The following is a 20,755-nucleotide window of genomic DNA, read 5'->3' as shown; positions in this document are numbered from 1 at the left end:
GCTTCTGTGATCTTTCCTCCAGCATTTGTTGTGGTTTGAATCTGCTGCTTTCGGTTGTCAGTTCCAGCTGTCCGCTGCAGTGATCGGTATTTTGGGTCCAGGTCGATGTGCTTATTGATTGGATCTGTGGGCGGGTGCCATGCCTCTAGGAATTCCCTGGCTGTTCTCTGTTTGGCTTGTCCTATAATAGTAGTGTTGTCCCAGTCGAATTCATGTTGCTTGCCATCTGCATGTGTGTGGAGATGATGCAAACAGATGAGCCAAACAGAGAACAGCCAGGGAATTCCTGGAGGCATGGCACTCATCCACAGATTCTATCAACAAACACATGGACCTGGACCCAATATACCGGCCACTGCAGTGGACAGCTGGAACTGACAACCGGAAGCGGCAGAGACAAACCACTATAAATGCCGGAGGAAACAACACAGAAGCGCTTCACAGGAGGCTCCCAAGCACTGAGGATGTCACCTAGACAGGGGACGAAACGTCTGCAACACAAATTCCCAGCTCAGTGAACAGAGCCACAACAACGATCACCCAAACTACAAATCTTCTCACAAACTTTGATCATGATACTTTACTACCTCCATTGTTGTAGTGACTTCTATTTCAAAGCTCTGATCACGTATGCCAGAAGAAGTGGTAGAGGCCAGTGCAGATGCAACATTTAAAAGACATTTGGACAAGTACATGGATAGGAAATGTTTAGAAGGATATGAGCTAAACGCAGACAAACCCAAAATAGTTCAGTTTGGGAAACTTGGTCAGCATGGACAAGTTGGACCAAAGGGTCTGTTTCCATGCTGTATGACTCTATGACTCTGTGATGTTAGTGTGTTTCCAGTTCTGATTTGTGCAGCACGTCTTTGGATCACCACAACCTTATTGATATTTCTCATCAAACGGGAATCCCACATACCATTTGGTTATACCAGGTTTAGACAACAAAATGTTTCATAACAACAACTCAATAATATTTTTGTTCCAGTACCAAAAGTTCCTCCTCAGAAATACATGAATCCGTTTGTTTCAGATACTACCTGATAAACGTGGAATCCTCATTGAAGATGGTTTTCATGTTGTGAAACTTGAATGGGCTTAGAAAAGATTTACAAGGATGTTGCCAGGATTTGAGCTATAGGGAGGGGTTGAGTAGGCTAGGGCTGTTTTCCCTTGAGTATTGGAGGCTGATGGGTGACCTTATAGAGGTTTATAAAATCATGAAGGGCATGGATAGGATAAATAGACAAGATCTTTTCCCTGGGGTGGGGGAGTCCCGAACTAGAGGGCATAGGTTTAGGATGAGAGGGTTAAGATATAAAAGTGACCTCAGGGTCAACTTTTTCACGCAGTAGGTGGTGCATGTGTGCAATGGGCTGCCAGAAGAAGTGGTAGAGGCTAGTACAATTGCAGCATTTAACAGGCATCTGGATAGGTATATGAATAGGGTTTGGAGGGATATGGGCCGGATGCTGGCAGATGGTATTACATTGGGTTAGGATATCCAGTCGGCATGGACGAGTTGGACCGAAGGGTCTGTTTCCGTGCTGTACATTTTTATGACTCCATGACTCTATAAACCATCAAGTCTGATTGTGCATCTATCTACTGGAGAATTTGATTACAAATTTAGAGCCATCGAATGCCGTTTCCGATTTGCCCTCCCATATTTGCATTTCCAGAAGATCATTTTGCATTTTTCACTAATTCATAAACCACACGGTCATCTGCAAATAATTACACTTTTTTTAAAAAAATTGTTTGGAAGACCACTTACGTATGGCAGAATGTACAAAGGTCCCAAAACAGTTCACTGGATACTACTTAAAGGGCATCCCTAGGAAAAGATGCTTGCCCTTGCATACTAGTCTTTGCTAAGAAAAACTAGATCAAATTTAATAATGTGGGAACCAGCTTGAGAAGCCGGCTGGTGAACTGTATAATAGGAATAAGATCGTCAACGGTTCAATTCTAAGATTCAGTGATTAAATTTGAACCTAAGAAGTGTGCAATTTCACAAGTTGTCATGTTGAGGTTGTACAGGACATTATTTTGGCCTCTTGTGGAGTACAGTGTGCAGTTTTGATTGCCCTCCTATCAGAAACATCTTACTAAGTTGGAGATGGTTCGGAAAAGACTTAGCAGTTACTTCCCGGTATGGAGGATTTGAGTTCTAAAAATAGGCTGCATAGGCCAGCCATTTTTCACTGAAACATAGGAGGTTGACGAGTGGCCTTATAGAGGTTTATAAAACGAGAGGCATAGGTAACATGAATAGCAAGGGTCTATTGAATAGACTCTATTCCTATAGTAGATGAGTTTAAAACTAGGGGCATATTTTTAAGGTGAGAGGAGAAAGATTTGAAAAGAGGCAACACTTTTACATAGACAGTGATTCATGTGTGAAATGAACTGCCAGAGAAAGTGGTGAATGCTGATAGAATTATAACATTAAAAAGGCATTTGAATAAATACATTAATAGGAAAGATTTTGAGTGATATGGGCCAAATGCAGGCAAATGGGACGAGTTTAGTTTGAGAACATAGTTGGCATGGACTAGTTGGACCGAAGGGTCTGTATCCATGCTCTCTGATTGTAAGAGAGAAAGGCTTATTTCAGAGAGGACGGTACTGCTAACGGCCCAGCTCAAACATATGGATTGTTGCCAATAATATCCTTTCTCAGATAGATAGAGCTAAATAGAGAGTAAATATTGTGAGAATTTGGAAAATGATGATTTTAATAAGGCAAATTTTTGTTTGATAAAATCACTGAACAGGTTGAATAGGACAAAAAAGTTAAATAATGTTGCTTTAAATTAACACAGGCTAGTTGATCTTCCTTGTTTGCAGTGAGTAATTGCCATCTGGGTGCCTTTCAAGTGTAGCACCCTCACTGCTAGAATGTACTAATGGGGTGAGATCTTCCTGCCAGCTCAACACCACCCCATTAGATTTGCCGTTGCACTTGTGCAAAAACCTAAACCTGGGAACCATGATTGCGTAAAAGAAACACCCAATAATCCCTAAATGAAAGTGACCCTTGCTTCTAGGACTGTTGCTGGACTACACTTCCTAATGGAAGATTTTGCCAAATGTCTTTGATTTTCTTTTCTTCATTTACTTAACAGTGCAAATTCCTGGACTAATGAATCTCAATAGTGCTAAACTAACAATAATCATTCAATCCAGAACTTTGTTTCAAGTTTTACAGAAAATATCTAATCTCAGAAGATAATTTGCTGCTAAATATGCTCACTCCCAAATTGCAATGGCGCGAAAGTGGTGACTGAATCTCTTAGTTTCAAGTTTTAAAGAAATGCCAAAAATATTTATCCTAAAATGCATTATTGTCAGTATGTACATCGACACTTTTAACAGGTTAGGCAATGGACTGAATTATGACTTTGAGCATCAGATGAGAACATTGGATAATTTTATACAAGTAGTTTAAACTGCTTGCTTTGTTACAGCTATTTAATATTTTAGTGAAAACATGCTAACTATATATTGTGCTTGTTGACAATGTTTAAACTCTGGCTATTGCATTAAAGGAGTATTATTTTACTGAGCTAAGAGTTCTATATTTATGTGGTGTTATTTATGACTGCAACTCTGATGGGAAACTGACATTTTTAAAGTTTGGGTGAACTTAATCGTAATGATCCAAACTATTTATACTCAAGAACATATTACAATTAAAATTGTTTAATATGGAATTTTTATTCCTTTTAAGTGGAAAGGCATATTAATGGACCACCATTAAAAGAAGCAAAGTGTGAGCCGTGTTATAATACTGCCCCATCTTTCTCTACGCCAGACGTTTCTGCAAAACTGTACGTAATACTTACCAACATTCTCATATATTAGCAATGCAAATTTTTATATTAAATATCATTTAAACTTTTTTATGAGTTATAGATTGATCATTAATGGGTACTTTCTTTTTGAATGAATGTTGTCAGAAAGAAAAATGAAGTAAATGGCCAACTATTGATACTACTGAAAACATGGTTGAAAACATGGAAAAGTCTTGTGTTCAAGTTATATTTTTTCAGTAAACTATATTATGGTAGACGGTAGTTTATTTCTATGTTTGAAAGTTGAAACTGTAATCCTTGGCATGCCTACACTGATCATGATAGAGCTTTGAGACCTAATTTGAACAATTGTAGTACAGCCCAGACTAGATCCTGTGTGGCATTTCTCTCCATAAAACTGTTGACAGCTTATGCAAACCACAGGGGTTTAAATGGCATAGCAAGCAAACAATGTACCAGGCTGCTTTAATTTCTAAAGGAGCAGTTCCTATAATAGTACAACTGCATGAATGAAGTGAAGGTTCATAGATAATTCCTGTTGAAGTCTCTACTGAAAGGAATGTTGCAGTGCTCCAGGGATTGGGCTATTCTGGAGGCCAGGAGAGGTGCCCTCATTGTACCAATGACATGAAACCTTCACAGAAGGGAGGGTGAGCAGATGGCATGATCCAGGATGTCATGCTGACAAGACTGTAATGTTGAGAAAGCTTAAGGACTTGACTAGAGTGGTCAAATGGGTGACCACACTGTTGTTGGAAATCTTCTAGAGTCTAAAGAAGAAATAAGAACATTTAGAAAAGCTTAACACAATCAAACAAGAGTCAACATATTTTCATGACAGGGAAATCATGTTTGACAAATTTTCCAGAGTTCTTTGAAGATAGAGCAAGCAGTTGATAAAGGAGACCAGTAGATTGAAACCGTTCAGAAAAGATTTACAAGAATGTTGCCAGGGTTTGAACTATAAGGAGTGGCTGAATAGGCTGGGAATGTTCTCCTTGGAGCTTCAGAGGCTAAGGGATGACCTTATCGAGGTTTATCAAATCATGAGGGGCATAGATAGGATAAAAAGACAAGGTATTTTCCCTGTGCTGGAGGAGTCCAGAATTAGAGGGCATAGGTTTAGGGTGACAGGGGAAAGATTTAAAAGGGACCTAAGAGGCTAATTTTATGCAGAGGGTGGTGCGTGTTTTGAATAAGCTGCCAGAGGAAGTGGTGGAGACTAGGACATTTAAAAGGCATCTGGATGGGTATATGAATAGGAAGGGTTTAGAGGGATGTGGGCTAAATTCTGGCAAATAGGATTAGCTTAGGTTAGGATATCTGGTCGGCATGGACAATTTGGACTGAAGGGTCTGTTTCCATGATGTACACCTCCATGATTCGATGTAGCGCATTTGGGTTGCCAGAAGGAATTTGTTAATGTTCTACATAAAAGTTTATTTCACAAGATAGGACCTCACCATATCAGGAGTAATGTATTAGTATTGACTGAGGATTGATTAACACACAGAAAACAAGAATTGAAATTAATGGGCCTTTTTCATGTTGGAAATATGTAAGTCGTAGTGTTCCACAAAGATCTATTCCAGGCCCTCAATTATTTACTATCTACATTAATGAGTTGAAGGAGGGGGAGGGTGTAATGTATCCAGATTTGCTGATGATAGAGAAATTGGGGGGAGTACATGCTATGATAAGGAGATAAGGAGCCTGTAAAGAGATATATGTAAGTTATGTGTGTGGACAAAAACATGACAGATGGAGATGGAGTTTCATGTAGGGAATGGAGAGAGCCTGCCACAAACTGCAGCACAGCCAAATGTGGCTGTTCTTGTGAATGAAATACAAAACATATCAGCATGCAAGTACAGCAAATAATCAAGAAGGCAAATAGAATTTTGGCTTTTATTGTCTGAGGTTTGCAGTTTAAAAATAGAAAGTCCGATTAGAATTGTGCAAGATGTTTGTGAGGCAGCACTTGGAATACTATATTCAGTTTTGGTCTCTGTATTTAAGAAAGGATGTACTGACATTGGAGGTAGGTCAAAAGAGGGTCAGTAGGCCTATTCCTTGGATGAAGAAATTGGCATTAAGAACAGATAACCATGTTAGACCTTTATTCATTAGAGTTTAGAAGAATGGGGGTGATTTAAATATTCAAGATTTACAGGAGGCTTAACAGCCTGGATGTGAAGAAGATGTTTCAACACGTGAATGTGGTTACAAAATAAATCCACCCTGAGAGGTGAAGGAATTTCTTCTCACAGAGGGTAGTGAATGGCTGGAATTCTCAACTCTAAACAGTTGTAGAGGTTAGATGACTAGAAGTGTTTAAAGAATAAGTCAACAGATTTTTGAAATATTGAGGAGTTGAGGGTTTTGAGGAACTGGAAAGAAAGAAGGTTTATAGCCTCTGGTGGATCAGCTATGATCCTACAGCTTGAGGGGCTGCTCTTGTTCCTATTTCTGATTTTCTTATGTTCTTTGCAATAACCCTCCCTTATACCTTTGGGCTTTCAGGTTGTTAAGAACTTACATCTTCTCAACTTACAAAGGGACATGGAAAATGCAACCATAGACCTGTGTAGAGGGGACACTATTGTCTGACCTTTAACTCAGAGTCACCAGTTCACATTTAGGGGTTGGCATAGAGTCATGATCAGCACGTGAAAATTCACCAAGCACAAGTGAGTTGCAGCCAGGCCAGGCAATAGATTGTCAAATGTTGTAATGACATCACAGCACTTAGTGGGATTAATCCTTTCAGTTGCTTGAAAGAGTCAAGAGTGCTTGAGACAAGGATTTGTGGTCCACACAATAGGTTAATGATGAAGGTTCATATACTATGTATTAGTCACAGGTCTGTACTTTATAGGTGTCTGTGTCCTGTGAAGGGCCTCTCATCATTTGAGATTGATATTTTCCCCTCACAGAAGGAAACAATTAATCCACCCACTTCACTTTTTTTTTATTTAGTCTCACTTAGCCAGCATTTATTGCTCATCCCTAATTATCCTTGAGAAGTTTCCAGTGAGTTAACCTTCTTTGAACTACTGCAGTTAATTTGGTTATTTACACCCATAATGCTTAAGACACTCTTGAGATATCTCTCTAAGTTCATAGTAGAATGCCATAGAGAAGCAAGCTATTCTTAATGACAGAAAAACCAGCAGAATCAGGACAAAAGTCTGAAAAAGGCGAAGAAGTACATGGAAAAGTAAATTAAACCATTATCCAGCAGCTGCAAAGAAGCTGGCTTCCCACTTTGCCTCTCTGCCAGCCTCCCAGACAGTGATACAGAAGAACATGCTGCTGATAAGTCCTCTCAAGAGCTGTGAACAATGGGAAGTTAACGCTGCAAGCGGAAGAGATATATTGGGGTTAGGGAGGAAGTGGGAGATAAAAAATTAAACGTTTGTGCTTAACTGATTAAAAGGGACACCACAAAGAACTTGCAGGCAGGGCGGGGCGATGTAGAGTAAGTGGGTCTTTATACCACAGCTCTAAGAATAGCTTCTGAGCATGTGTGAAAGGAACTATATCATAACAATGTCAGATCATATGGAACTGGAGCTAGTAGGATTCCAGCAGACACCCTCTTTCACTTGTTAATGTTTAAAGACCTTAAACAGAGTTTGTGCAAGAAAATGGTATTGAAGATCAGCCATGATCGTGATGAGCAAAATGGGATCAAAGTGCTGAATTTTTTTCGGTTCGTGTGTGCTCCAGTTATGTGCCAGTTATCAAGTCTGAATATTGTTCAAGTCTTGCTGCACACGGACCTAAACTGCTTCAGTATCTGAAGAATCCCACATGTTGTTGAACATAGTTCAGTCATCAGCAGACATTCCCACATCTGACTTTATAATGGAGAGTAAGTAATTAAGAGGGCAGCTGAAAGTGGGACACTACCTTGAGAAACTGCTGCAGTGGAGCCTAGGGACTGAAATTATTGATGGACAACAACTATAAATATCTTCCTTTGTATTAGGTACGACCTTGACCAACGGATATTTTTCTCCTGATTTCCTTTGACTCTAGGTTTGCTTGGGCTCCTTGATGCCCATGATATTCCTTTACTTATTCAAATGCTGTTTTGATATTAACAAGAGTTGCTTCCATCTTTCCTCTGGAGTTCAGCTCTTTTTTGGATCAAAACTGTAACAAGGTTAGAAGCTGAATAGCCTTGGCAGAACCTGAACTGAGTAAGTGCCATAATAACGTGATGTCAGCATCTCTTCCATTACTTTACTGGTGATCAAGAGTCGATTGATCGGACAGTAAATGGCATTGTTGGATAGTCCTACATTTTGTGGACACAACATAACTGAGCAATTGGATGTAATGGCCTATGGCATTATTGCTGGACTGTTAATCCAGAGACCCAGGTAATATTCTGTTGATCTGGGTTTGAGTCCTGCTACAGCCAGTAGTGGTACATGAATTCAATAAAAATCTGGAATTAAGAGTCTAATAATGACCATGAATTCATTGTTGATTGTCAGGAAAATCCATCTAGTGCACTAATGTCTTTTATGGAAGAAAACTGCCATGTTTACCTGGTCTGGCTGACATGTGACTCCAGATCCATAGCAATGTGGTTGACTCTTAACTGCCCTCTGGGCAATTAAGGATGGAGAATAAATACTGGCCTAGCCAGAGACACTCTCATCTGTGAATGAATAAAAAAAATCTTCCCACATTGTCGGCCAGATGTTAGTTTTGTAGCGGTATTAGAACAGTTTGGCCAGGGGTGCTGCTATTTTTAGGGCAGATCTTCAGTAATATTGCTGAAATATTGTCAGGACGTATGGAATTTACTGCATCCAATGCCCTCAGCTGTTTCCTGATATCATGTGAAGTGAATCAAATTAACTGAAGACTGGTAGCTGTGAGACAATGGACCTCAGGAGGCCCAAGATGGGTTATCCGCTTGGCATTACTGTCTGAAAATTGTTGCAAATGTTTCAGCCTTGACTTTTGCATTATCTTTTGCTGAGCTCACTGCTATTGATGGAGGTATTTGTGAAGTCTTCTCATCCCCCTGTTTTTTTTTTAACTGTCCACCACCATTCACAACAGGATGTCGCAAGACTGCAGAGCTCAGATCTAATCTGTTAGTTTGGTGTTATCACCTGCTGCTTCCACTGTTTGGCATAATAGTCTTGCATTACAGCTTCACTTGGTTGACAGCTTTTTTTTTGGATATATCTGGTGCTGCTCCTGACCTGCTTAATGCACTCTTCACAAAATGTCCCTGCTTGATAGTAATGGTAGGATGGGGGTAAGCCAAATCAAGAGGTTACAGATTGTGGTTGAATACAGTTGTTCTGCTCCTGATGGCCGACAGCTCCTTGTGGGTGCCCAGGTTTCTGTTGGAAGATCTGATGATTAGGAATGGATTAAGCACCCTACTAGGTGAGTACAGATGGGAATCGGTTGGTGGATATCAAAACGATAGAAGAGCACATGTCTCTATCACATTCTTTATTATCATCTATGGAGTAGATAGTGAGACTAAGTAAGCTTCTGGACTGCAAAACGCAAAGAAAACGCAAAGCATTCCAAAGCATTTTTGCTCGATGGAAAATGATAACTTTTCATTATATGTAATAATAGCTTGACTGCAGACTAAATTTTATAATATGTAGTCAGTCTTGATAAGACAAAAACGCCTGAAAACGTTATTTATTTCTCTGTGGTTAATAGACACAATAATTCAAATACAAATGTGTTGCTTTTCAGTATCAATAAGTCAAAGAATGGATACAATAAAGTAATTCTATAATTCTATGTTGTCAGTGTTATACGCAAACAGGAAGAAGGAAGGGTGCAAACTACAGATAGAAAATAGTGGCTAATTGCACTAGCTGTAAACACTCAAGTGAATAGATAATATTAACTTGTTTCGACTATTTATAAGGGAGATGAAAATGAGGGCAAAGACTGAAAAAATTACATTTCGTTTTGCATCATTCATTTTATGTACTATTGATAATTGTAAGAAAAGCCCAAAATCCTTGCATTAAATAACAATTAACAGTTATACACCTACTGAAATTTGCATTTAGTTTTAAAGTGAAATTGTGTTGTATAACATTTCTAGGCTTATTCCCTGGATTCCAGTGGGCAGTGTATTACTGATTGCTCCCTGCATGGCTTTACTGCCAAGTAAGGGAATCACGGGTGAATCCATGACATATATTAGAAATTTGGAAATCAACAAAATTATCACATCATCGAGTCTGACCAACTGATGAAAAAGCTAGAACCCCAGATGTTCCATCCAAGAAAGATGAAGCAATAGTCGCAGTTGTTGCCAGGGGCAGGGTTTTCACAGGGGTTCCATCTTAAGTGGCCTGTAGTTAGGCTCTCGATCCTATATGTCCATAAGAAATAGGAATAACAATAGACCATTCGGTCTCTCAAGCCTTCTGTGCCATTCAATAGGATCATGGCTAATCCGGCTAATAACTCACATCCAATTCCTGCGGTATCTCCATAACTCTTGATTCCTCTACTCATCAGGAATCTATTCTTCTCAGCCTTAAATATACACAAGGACTCTGCCCCAACAGGCCTCTGTGGCAAGAAGTTCCAAAGACTCACAACCCTCTGAGTGAATAAATTCCTCCTCACCTCAGTCTTAAATTGGCGGCCCTTTATTTTGAAGAGCTGCAGGGCCAAATACCTTGTAGACTGAAGAACATAAGAAAGTAGCAGCTGGTAGTTGAAGGCAAGATTAAAAAGAGAGGGAGCTCCAAGAAGAAGGCGCTCACCTGCCAATTTTTTTTAAGTTTGAAATTAAGAAATAGATCAATCACTGGTGGGCAGGAATGGGATTAATAATGAGAAGGCTACTGGCAGTGCGGCCAGTGAAGGCCTTCAATCATTCTTAGAGTGCTCATCCTTCAGTCTGCTGTGGGGACACCAACTCCAGGCACCTAAACTAGCCACTGTCATCTAGAGGAAGTGGAAGCAGACTGGAAAATCCCAGATATCTTTCATTGATCTTTCTATTACTGAAAAGAGAAGACTCTGAAAGCAGTAATGAACATGGGAAGACTTCAAAGGTGTAACTGAATTTTTAAAAGGAAGATTTGAAGACAGGCCATCTGCTAGATTTCAAAACTCTTCCAGAATAAAACAACTGGAAAAGGACAACATTTCAGAGACAGATAACAAAGACCTTAGAAGACTCTGATAACAAAGTGATAGTGCAGAAAGACTCCAAAAGGCATAAAAAAGAACCTTAGAAGACATTGAATCATAACAATGAACTAGCAAATCTCTGGAGAGGAAAAACATAATTGGAATGTCTCAACAGTAAGAAGGCAAACCCAAAATACTCACCTGGGTCAGTCAGATGCAGCAGTTTTTTGGGTTGGTAGGTCAGGTAGACCATTTGATAATGTGGAAGGAAAACTGTAAGGCCAAAAGTGGGAGCTCTGGAGGCAGCCATTTTAGCACTTGATGCGGGAGAAGCTAGTTAAGTACTGGTAGTTAGCTTGCAGTGGTTGAAGTCTGTGTAAGTCAGATCAGCAAACATAAAACTCCAAGGTCTAACAGACATAGGCCTTCACATTGATTTGTAAATAACCATGGAGAACAAAACATCATTGAGACATTATTTGCACACAGAAATCAGAATAACTCATTTTGAGCTGGAATGCATGTTTCATCCAGTTGTGTTTGAGAGAATTGATGCAATACTTCAGAATGAACTCAGGAGACAATTTCACCAAGAATTTCAAAAGCTAGTCAAGTGTTTAGGTCATTGAACTTTGAAGAGAGTTCGAAATCTCTACCACTCTTTGTACAGAAGTGTTTCCTAACATCTCTCCTGAATGGGCGAAATTGAGGACTTCAGATGCTGGAGATTAGAGTCGAAAGTGTGGTGCTGGAAAAACACAACAGGTCAGGCAGCATCCGAGGAGTAGGAGAATTGAAGAGCTTTTGCCCGAAACGTCGATTCTCCTGCTCCTTGGATGCTGCCTGACCTGTCGTGCTTTACCAGCACCACACTCTCGACACTGTTTATCTTGCCCTCCTTGCATTCAAGTTGATGCTATGTTCTTGGATCAAAATCTAATTGTCATTTTAATTAATTTGCATCTCTTCTTTGATGTTTGGTCTGCATTCTTTATTGATTTTAATGCACGCCTGATCTGCTGGGTGGGGGAGGGGGGTTAAATCCTTCTTCATTTTACCATATCAAACATATGGTAAATACTTTTGTTTTCCTTTCAGGATTCAGGACACTAATTATACCAAGGGCACATAGAGGTCCCTAATTGAATGTAGTCAGTAATCTTGAATGCTTTGTCAAGCTTTAGTTGATTTAAAAAAAAAGATGGATTTTCCTTACTCCTTGGTATAACTGAGTGAGTACCACACACAATCTTAGTGCTACATTGTCTTAGGAACAGTTACTAGGCCTGAGCACCAGTAAGTTTACAAAAATGATACCTGGATATCAGGGGTTAAGCTATGTGGAAGGATTATACAGATTAGGCCTGTTTTCTTATTATTATCTTTTTCTTATCCCAGATCCAACCTTCTAACCCGGCACTGCCCTCTTGAACTGTCCTATCAGTCCATCTCCTTTCTCAACTATCCGCTCCACCCTCCTCTCCGACCTATCACCTTCACCCCCCCCCCACCTCCATCTCCCTTTTGCATTCCTAACTACCATCCCCCAGCCCCACCCCCATCCCATTTATCTCTCAGTCCTCTTGGGCGTCCCTCATTCCTGATTAAGAGCTCATGCTCGAAACGTCGACTCTCCTGCTCCTCAGATGCTGCCTGACCGGCTGTGCTTTTCCAGCACCACACCTTTTGATTGTAAAGGGAAGCTCAAATCAAGAAAGTTCCTGACTTGGCAGACCCATCTGCATGGAAATGAACTCTTACAAACATAATCAAGTTGAACCATCTCCTTCCAGAGGCAGTTTCAGAGCAGTTACAGGCCAAACATCTAAGTAGGCTAGTCAGAAGGACCACTTCAGTTCTCTGACAATCAGCCTGGTTCTATAAAAGGCTCTTATACCTTTAATCTTTTTCTCTACAGCACCTTAACACTCATGTGACCTACATTCCTGTTTATATTATCCATGGCACCTCAATGATTCCTCATAGCTCCTCTATGAACCCATACTCCCTTGTCGAGTTCATAGCCATTCATTGAATAACACTTTGTTCGATCTCATGAGTCATGTGAGGATGAAAATAAACATCTAACTATGTAAGACTGCTCTTGGTCATTTATACATGATACTGATAAGCCACATAACCCACATTCTCATTGAGTAGATCGCCTCTGTTCAGAGTTGATATAAGCTAGGTAATGGTAGCTCAACTATAAATTCTGCCTCAGGGGTCATTTGACTACTTTCATAATGTGGATAAAATCTCAACAGTAGATTTCCAAAAAAGGAGTTCCCTGTTGAACACTCCCCTTAATTTAAGCATGAGGAAATGTGTCACCCACAAGTTGCTTATTTAGTTTGATTGCTTGCCTTTTTTACATTTGCTGTTATCCATCCATATAGAATCTGCACATGGGCAGACAATACCTTGGTAGGTCTCTCATCAACCTCAAAAAGGATTAGGAAAAATACCCTTCCTATTTACCATTCTCTTTCCATGAAATATCATTCACCATGAAAATAGTCTAAACTTAAACATTTTTAGGTGTTTTAGATATGCAAAATATGCTTACAGAAATGATACAGCTGGAATGCTGTGTTCCATTGGTTTGCAATCTGTTATCAAAATCAGATATATAGTACAGAAACTAAGTATTGCTAAAAAAAGAGATATGCTATGGAAGCTTTTTGTTTGTGCTCATCCAAATTGTAAGAATGTCAAATTGCAAAGGAATAGCAATTTACATTGCGTGGTATTGTGTTCTAATGACCCCAATTATTGTGGGGTAGAGTCCAATTAATGTTAGTACCAGATATGCCAGGTCCCCAACAAGAAATTAGCTAGATAGATCATGATTTAAAGTGTTCTTTTACTAAAACATAAGCAAACAATGTTGCGGTCTTTGTTTTAACAACAGAAATGAAGATAAATCAGAAAAAAAACACACATTCAATTCTGCTATAACCCAGATTCAAAGATTTTTAAATGTACAGTAGAATAATACAAGCACTCTTAATAGATTAAACAGAAACCACACCTTTGTATCAGAATTGTCACACCCTGATTCGGCTTTCAAACATTGTTGCAATTCTAATTATATCTCACGCTGTTCCTTAAGCAAGAGAAACAGAGAGAAAGAGATTCTTCTTTCTCTTCTGTATTTTTTAAAATTTTGATGGGCCTGAAGTAATTAAAATTTCAACTGATCTGCTGGAGCTATAGATAATCTTTCTTACCTTTATTATTGCACTCCTGACTTAGTTTCCTTCCAGTGCTACACTATTTATGAAAAGCTTCATTCTCCCCCTCTTCTTTCTAACTTGAAAAGTCTTAATTTCACTTCTTTTCTACCAACTGTATTCTCACACTGGTTTGGGATTAATAGTAACTCTTTATTTTATGATAATAACATTACTTTAAGCTACTTTTCTTAAGAACACTGCTTGGCACATGTTGCTCTCTTGAAATACTTCTGGCACTTCGGAGCTTGATACATGCTTCTGTCTTTCTCCTTCAAAACACTTTCCAGCAAAGACTGAAAAATGAAAATCAGAGTCGAGGAAGTTCTCCCCTTAACCCTATCTCTTCTGAGTAGTTCCCTAGGAACTCTAAGTTACGAACATGCAATCAGAGACACAATTGACAGGTTTAAAGTCGGCTTAGTTCTAATTAGACTTAGAGCTGGTAACATAAGACCACTGACAAAACATCTATTTTGTGTGGTTAGACTTTCAATGATCCACCAATTGTAAATGAAAGTTTTAATTTAACTCTTCAATAAATAAATTTTGCTTGTATGGCTTGTATGTTAGAGGATTACATGCAAAATGTTCCTTGTATATTTTAAGAATGTAAATGCAAGATCAAGATTTTCTCCTCAGCCAAAAGTTCCCGAGTAATTTACACTCACTGGAAACAACAAACCTAATGGATTTTATATAGATCTTCTATTGGCCTTAAAGTGATCAAATTTATGCTTCAATGAGCAATCTAAATTTGATGAAATGTCTGTTTGGTGCAGCATTGGTGGATGTAGGGGTGGAGGATGGTGCAATATGCATATTTGGGGGTGGTGGACTGAAGGTAGTGGGGCGCAGGATGGCAGGGTATTAACTTAAAATTGTTTTAAATGTTTTTGCTCTTTCCACCAGCTGCATCAGATGTCATGAAACATTCATCAATGCCACACACTCTTGTGATTGCCAGTCAAACATTCTGGTAAGAAAATGTTATTCTGAAATTATCTCACAACTATGCTGTAACTACTAGGGGTAAAAGGTTTGCTCCTCATTTCTCAAGTTGTGCACCAATGTATGGATTGGAAGTCCACTTAATAGCAATGTTATTTTGTCAAATGTACAAACATATTCTTGATTATGATACACTGAATCGGCATACAAGTATTTAAAATCTATATTTTTTTGTTCCACTCTAATATCATTGTTTTAAAATTCAGGATATGATTATTTAAAATAATATGTTCAATGGAGGAACAAACCTGAGAGGAGCACTACAGTTAACTGATCTATTACCAACATTACTTCTGTTTGTTTCTAGACTGGAGGATTGTGTTTTCATGCTGATCCAAAAACCTTGAGTTCTTCAGTTATTACAAATATTATCTATAGAAAGGTGAGCATTACAAGACTTAACAGTGGTGCCGAAAGCAAATGAATAGTTTCAGCCAAATTTCTGTAAAATTGCAACTGTACACTTAGGTATGGATAAGAGCTTATATTTTTAGCAATAATTGTGGAAAACATATTATTGATACTAATGAAAATCAGGATATCTGAATGTATTTTTCCGTGCATGAATATCAGGAGTGGCAATTTTATAATTTTAATGATAGAACGATTTTTAAAAATGCAAATAATCATCATTTGTGGATAACTCAATGTCCATGTACCATCGTTCTTAACTAAAAATGTTAAAGGTAGTACCAAGCATAAAAAAAGCATAAAATCATGCAAAGACTTATCATAGATATGAAGATTGGACAGAATATAAAAACATATATAAATAAAATAAATATATGCAATACAAAAATGACTAAAAGAAGCAGGAAGTTATGTAATGAGAGAAAGCTAGACAAAAATATAAAGACAAACAGTAAACGTGTTATAAATATTTTTAAAAGGAAAAGCATTAATAAATGTTGACCCTATAAAATATGAGTATTGAGAATAGGTAATAGAAAAGAAAGATATTTGAACGGAGCAGATGTTTTACTGGTTTTCTCTATAGAGATGAGTGACATCCCAGAAGCAGCTAAATCTGGGGATGTCTGGGATACAGAAACTCAGAGACATTACAATCTCCAGAAACTCAGTGGTACTGAATAAATTGTTGGAACTGTTGCTGACAAGCATTGTAGAATTTAAAGGAAGTGGCTAATGAGGTAGTTCATGCATTGTTTTAAGTTTTCCAAAATGTCCTCAATTTCAGGAAGATCCCATCAGATTTGAAGATAAAAAATGAAACTTCTTTATTCATGGAAACATAGAACAATAGATAAGTTACAGCAAAAGTTGGTGTTCGGCCTGTACCAGTACTTGCACCGGCTGAATAAATTAACAAGCATTCCAATCATACTTTCTAACACCTCGTCTGTATGCGTTAGAAACTGTTGCACTTTAGCTACAGATCCAGATTCCTTTTATATAGATTGAGGGTGTCCACCTCAAGGACCAAACTGGGTACCAAATTCTGGAGACCCACTACTCTGCGAGTGAAAAAGGTTTTGCAAAAGTCCCCTCTCGTTCTTCCCCTAATCACTTGAATGTGTACCTCTAATAATTGACCTCTGCAGGTGGCAGATCTTGCCTGTCCACTCTATCCAAATAGGCGAACGTGCATATTGCAGATGCTGGAGATTCGAGTCAAGATTAGAGTAGTGCTGGAAAAGCACAGCAGGTCAGGCAGCATTCGAGGAGCAGGAAAATTAATGTTTCGGGCAATTATGTCACCTCTGAGCTTCCTCTGTTTTCAGGAAAACAACCTTGGCCTATCTAATCGCTTCTCTCAGCTGCAGCTTTCAAGCCCCAGATAATATTTTTGTAAATCTCACTGCACCCTCTCAGAGCAATTATATCCCTTCCTGTAAATATGGTGGCTTGAACTGTATACAAAATTCCAACTCTAACCAATATCTTGTATAGTTCCAGCATTACTTCCTACTTTAGTATTCAGTACCTGACAAATGAAGCAGAGCATTTCTTATGCCTTCTTTATCACTTTGCCTAAATGTTCATCCACTTTCAGGAACCAGTGGAAATGTAACTTTCTCTGCCCTTCTCAGTACTTGATTATTATGATTATTCCTTGTTTTGTTTGTTCTCACCAAATGCATAAGCGTACACTTTCCAGATTAAAATCCATTTACCACTTTTCCACCCACTCAACCAAGCTATTGATGTAATCTTGCAGTCATCAGACACCGTCTTCACTATCAATCACCGAGCCAAGTTATATGTTGTCTGTAAATTTCCCCACCATGGCTCTGACATTTAAGTCTAAATAATGAAAATATAATAACAAGAGACCCAATACTGAACCCTGTGGAGCACTACTGGAAAATGCTTTTCATTCACAAATGTCAGCTGTCAGTCATTACCCTTTGTCTCCTTTCACTAAACTAATTTTGGATTAGCACATCGCATTCCCCTGTGTCCTATGGGATTTAATTTTTCTGACCAGTCTGTCATGTGGGACCTTGTGAAATGCCTTTCTAAGAACAATATAGACAACATCCATTGCTCTGCATTCAAAAATTCTCCTGTAACTCCCTAAAAACATTCTACTGAGTTTATAAGACATGACCTTCCTTTAAAGAAATGATGTTGATTGTCCCTGATTAATATATGCCTTTTCAAGTTACTGATAATCCTTTCTCTCAGTATTTATTCTAATTTTTTGCTCATTAATCACCTATAATTATTCAGCTTATCACTTGCACCCTTCCTTGGTTAGTAGTGCGATGTCTGCAAACCTTCATTACTCTGGTATTTCAGCTCTATCTAGTGCAAATTGGAAAATGATTCTCAAAGCATGAGCTATTTCCCGGCAACATCTGTGGACAGAAAGCAGAATTAATGTTTTGAGTCTGGTTATTCTTCTTCAGAACCCATTTGCAATGTTAACTCTGCTTTCTTTCCACAGATGCTATCAGACTTGCAGAGTTTTCCCAAGTATTTCTGTTTTTGTTTCCGCCACAGTTCTTTTTTTTATGTTGTATTTCCTCCTCGGCTTCTTTTAAGAGCCTGGATACTATTCATCCAGCCACCATCATTTATCCACCTTTAAGAAAGCCAATCCATCCAATACTTGCACACTTCATGAGAACTGCAGGTATAAAGTGAAGAGTAGGTCTGGTTGAGATGCACTTTGGAGGGTCACTGTGGACTTGATGGGCTGAATGGCCTGCTTTCACACTGTAAGGACTGTGATCTATTAAGATTGCTATCTACAAAATAGTCACCATTGTACCTTCATCCGCTTAGAGTCATAGAGTCATAGAGATGTACAGCATGGAAACAGACCCTTCGGTCCAACCCATCCATGCCGACCAGATATCCCAACCCAATCTAGTCTCACCTGCCAGCACCCGGCCCGTATTCCTCCAAACCCTTCCTATTCACATACACATCCAAATGCCTTTTAAATGTTGCAATTGCACCAGTCTCCACCACTTCCTCTGGCAGCTCATTCCATACACGAACAACCCTCTGTGTGAAAAAGTTGCCCCTTAGGTCTCTTTTATATCTTTCCCCTCTCACCCTAAACCTAAGCCCTCCAGTTCTGGACTCCCTGACCACAAGGAAATGACTTTGTCTATTTATCCTATCCATACCCCTCATGATTTTGTAAACCTCTATAAGGTCACACCTCAACCTCCGACGCTCCAGTGAAATCAGCCCCAGCCTGTTCAGCTCTCCCTATAGCTCAAATACTCCAACCCTGGTAACATACTTGCAAATCTTTTCTGAACCCTTTCAAGTTTCACAACATCTTTCCGATAGGAAAGAGACCAGAATTGCATGCAATATTCCAACAGTGGCCTAACCAATGTCCTGTACAGCCGCAACATGACCTCCCAACTCCTGTACTCAATACTCTGACCAATAAAAGAAAGCATACCAAACGCTTTCTTCACTATCCTATCTACCTTTCAGAGAGCTATGAACCTGCACTCCAAGGTCTCTTTGTTCAGCAACACTCCCTAGGACCTTACCATTAAGTGTATAAGTCCTGCTAAGATTTGCTTTCCCAAAATGCAGCATCTCGTATTTATCTGCATTAAACTCCATCTGCCACTTCTCAGCCCATTGGCCCATCTGGTCCAGATCCTGTAACCCTCTTCGTTGTCCACTACACCTCCAATTTTGGTGTCATTTGCAAACTTACTAACTGTACCTGTAATGCTCACATCCAAATCATTTATGTAACTGACAAAAAGTATTGGACCCAGCACCAATCCTTGTGGCACTCCACTGGTCACAGGCTTCCAATTTTAAAAACAACCCTCCACCACCACCCTGTGTCTTCTACCTTTGAGTCAGTTCTGTATCCAAATGGCTAGGTCTCCCTTTATTCCATGAGATGTAAGCTTGCTAAATAGTCTCCCATGGGGAACCTTGTCGAACTGAAGACCATATAGATCATATCTACCGCTCTGTCCTCATCAATCCTCTTTGTTATTTTTTCAAAAAACTTAATCAAGTTTGTGAGACATGATTTCCCATGCACAAAGCCATGTTGACTATCCCAAATCAATCCTTTTCTTTCCAAATACATGTACATCCTGTCCCTCAGGATTCCCTCCAACATTCCCCCTACCACCACACCCACTCCAGTTACTGACTCCACCCACTCCCAGCTCCACGCCTACACCGGGTCCTAGCTCCCAGCCCTGCCAAGTTTTCACCATATCCCCCTGAGGTCGAATGATCAGTCCTTAGCAAAGGCCTCACCTTTATCCCCCTCCGCCCACACATCAATGAATTTAATACATGCCGTGACGTCGAACAATTCTTCCGCGCACTCCTCCTCTGAGCTTACTTTTACAATCAGGACTCCCGTCCACCTTCAGAGGACCCCTTTGCCCGTCTCCAGCACACTCCATTCACCTGGACTCCCCGTGCTGGCCTATTACCCACCCTCGATCTCTTCATTTCCAACTGCCGCCGAGACATTAACTGCCTCAACCTGTCCACCCCCTTCCCCCACTCCAACCTCTCATCCTCACAACGCACAGCCCTCCACTCCCTCTGCTCCAAACCCAACCTCACCACCAAACCAACAGATAAAGGGGGTGCAGTGGCAGGTTGACGCACTGACATCTACACCGCTGAAGCCAGACGCCAACTCAAAGACACCTCCTCCTATCACCCCCTCGACCATGACCCCACTCCCATCACCATACCATCATCTCCCAGACCATACAGAACCTCATCACCTCAGGAGATCTCCCACCCACAGCTTCCAACCTCATAGTCCGGGAACCCCGCACTGCCCGGTTCTACCTCCTTCCCAAGATTCACAAGCCTGACCACCCTGGCCGACCCATTGTCTCAGCATGCTCCTGCCCCACTGAACTCATCCTTACCTACCTCAACACTGTCCTATCCCCCCTAGTCCAGGAACTCCCCAAATATGTTCGAGACACCACCCACGCCCTCCATCTCCTCCAAGACTTCCGTTTCCCCGGCCCCCAATGCCTCATCTTCACCATGGATATCCAATCCCTCTACACCTCCATCCACCATGACCAGGGCCTC

The 20,755-nt window shown here is 39.9% G+C and overlaps 1 protein-coding gene across 1 annotated transcript in view; it reads left to right on the top strand.

Annotated features, from left to right (window-relative positions):
* Positions 1-20,755, top strand: part of tmem67 (transmembrane protein 67) — a 195,947-nt gene that overhangs the window by 29,374 nt on the left and 145,818 nt on the right. Inside the window, exons 4-6 of the mRNA XM_043688078.1 lie at positions 3,740-3,839; positions 15,128-15,194; positions 15,534-15,608. Coding sequence (XP_043544013.1) covers positions 3,740-3,839; positions 15,128-15,194; positions 15,534-15,608 — 242 coding nt within the window. The remainder of the gene's footprint in view (positions 1-3,739; positions 3,840-15,127; positions 15,195-15,533; positions 15,609-20,755) is intronic.

Source organism: Chiloscyllium plagiosum, chromosome 4, assembly GCF_004010195.1.
Source record: "Chiloscyllium plagiosum isolate BGI_BamShark_2017 chromosome 4, ASM401019v2, whole genome shotgun sequence".
Taxonomy (NCBI): Eukaryota; Metazoa; Chordata; class Chondrichthyes; order Orectolobiformes; family Hemiscylliidae; genus Chiloscyllium; species Chiloscyllium plagiosum.
The sequence above is the reverse complement of the archived record's forward strand: the minus strand, read 5'-3'. Positions and strand labels throughout refer to the sequence as shown.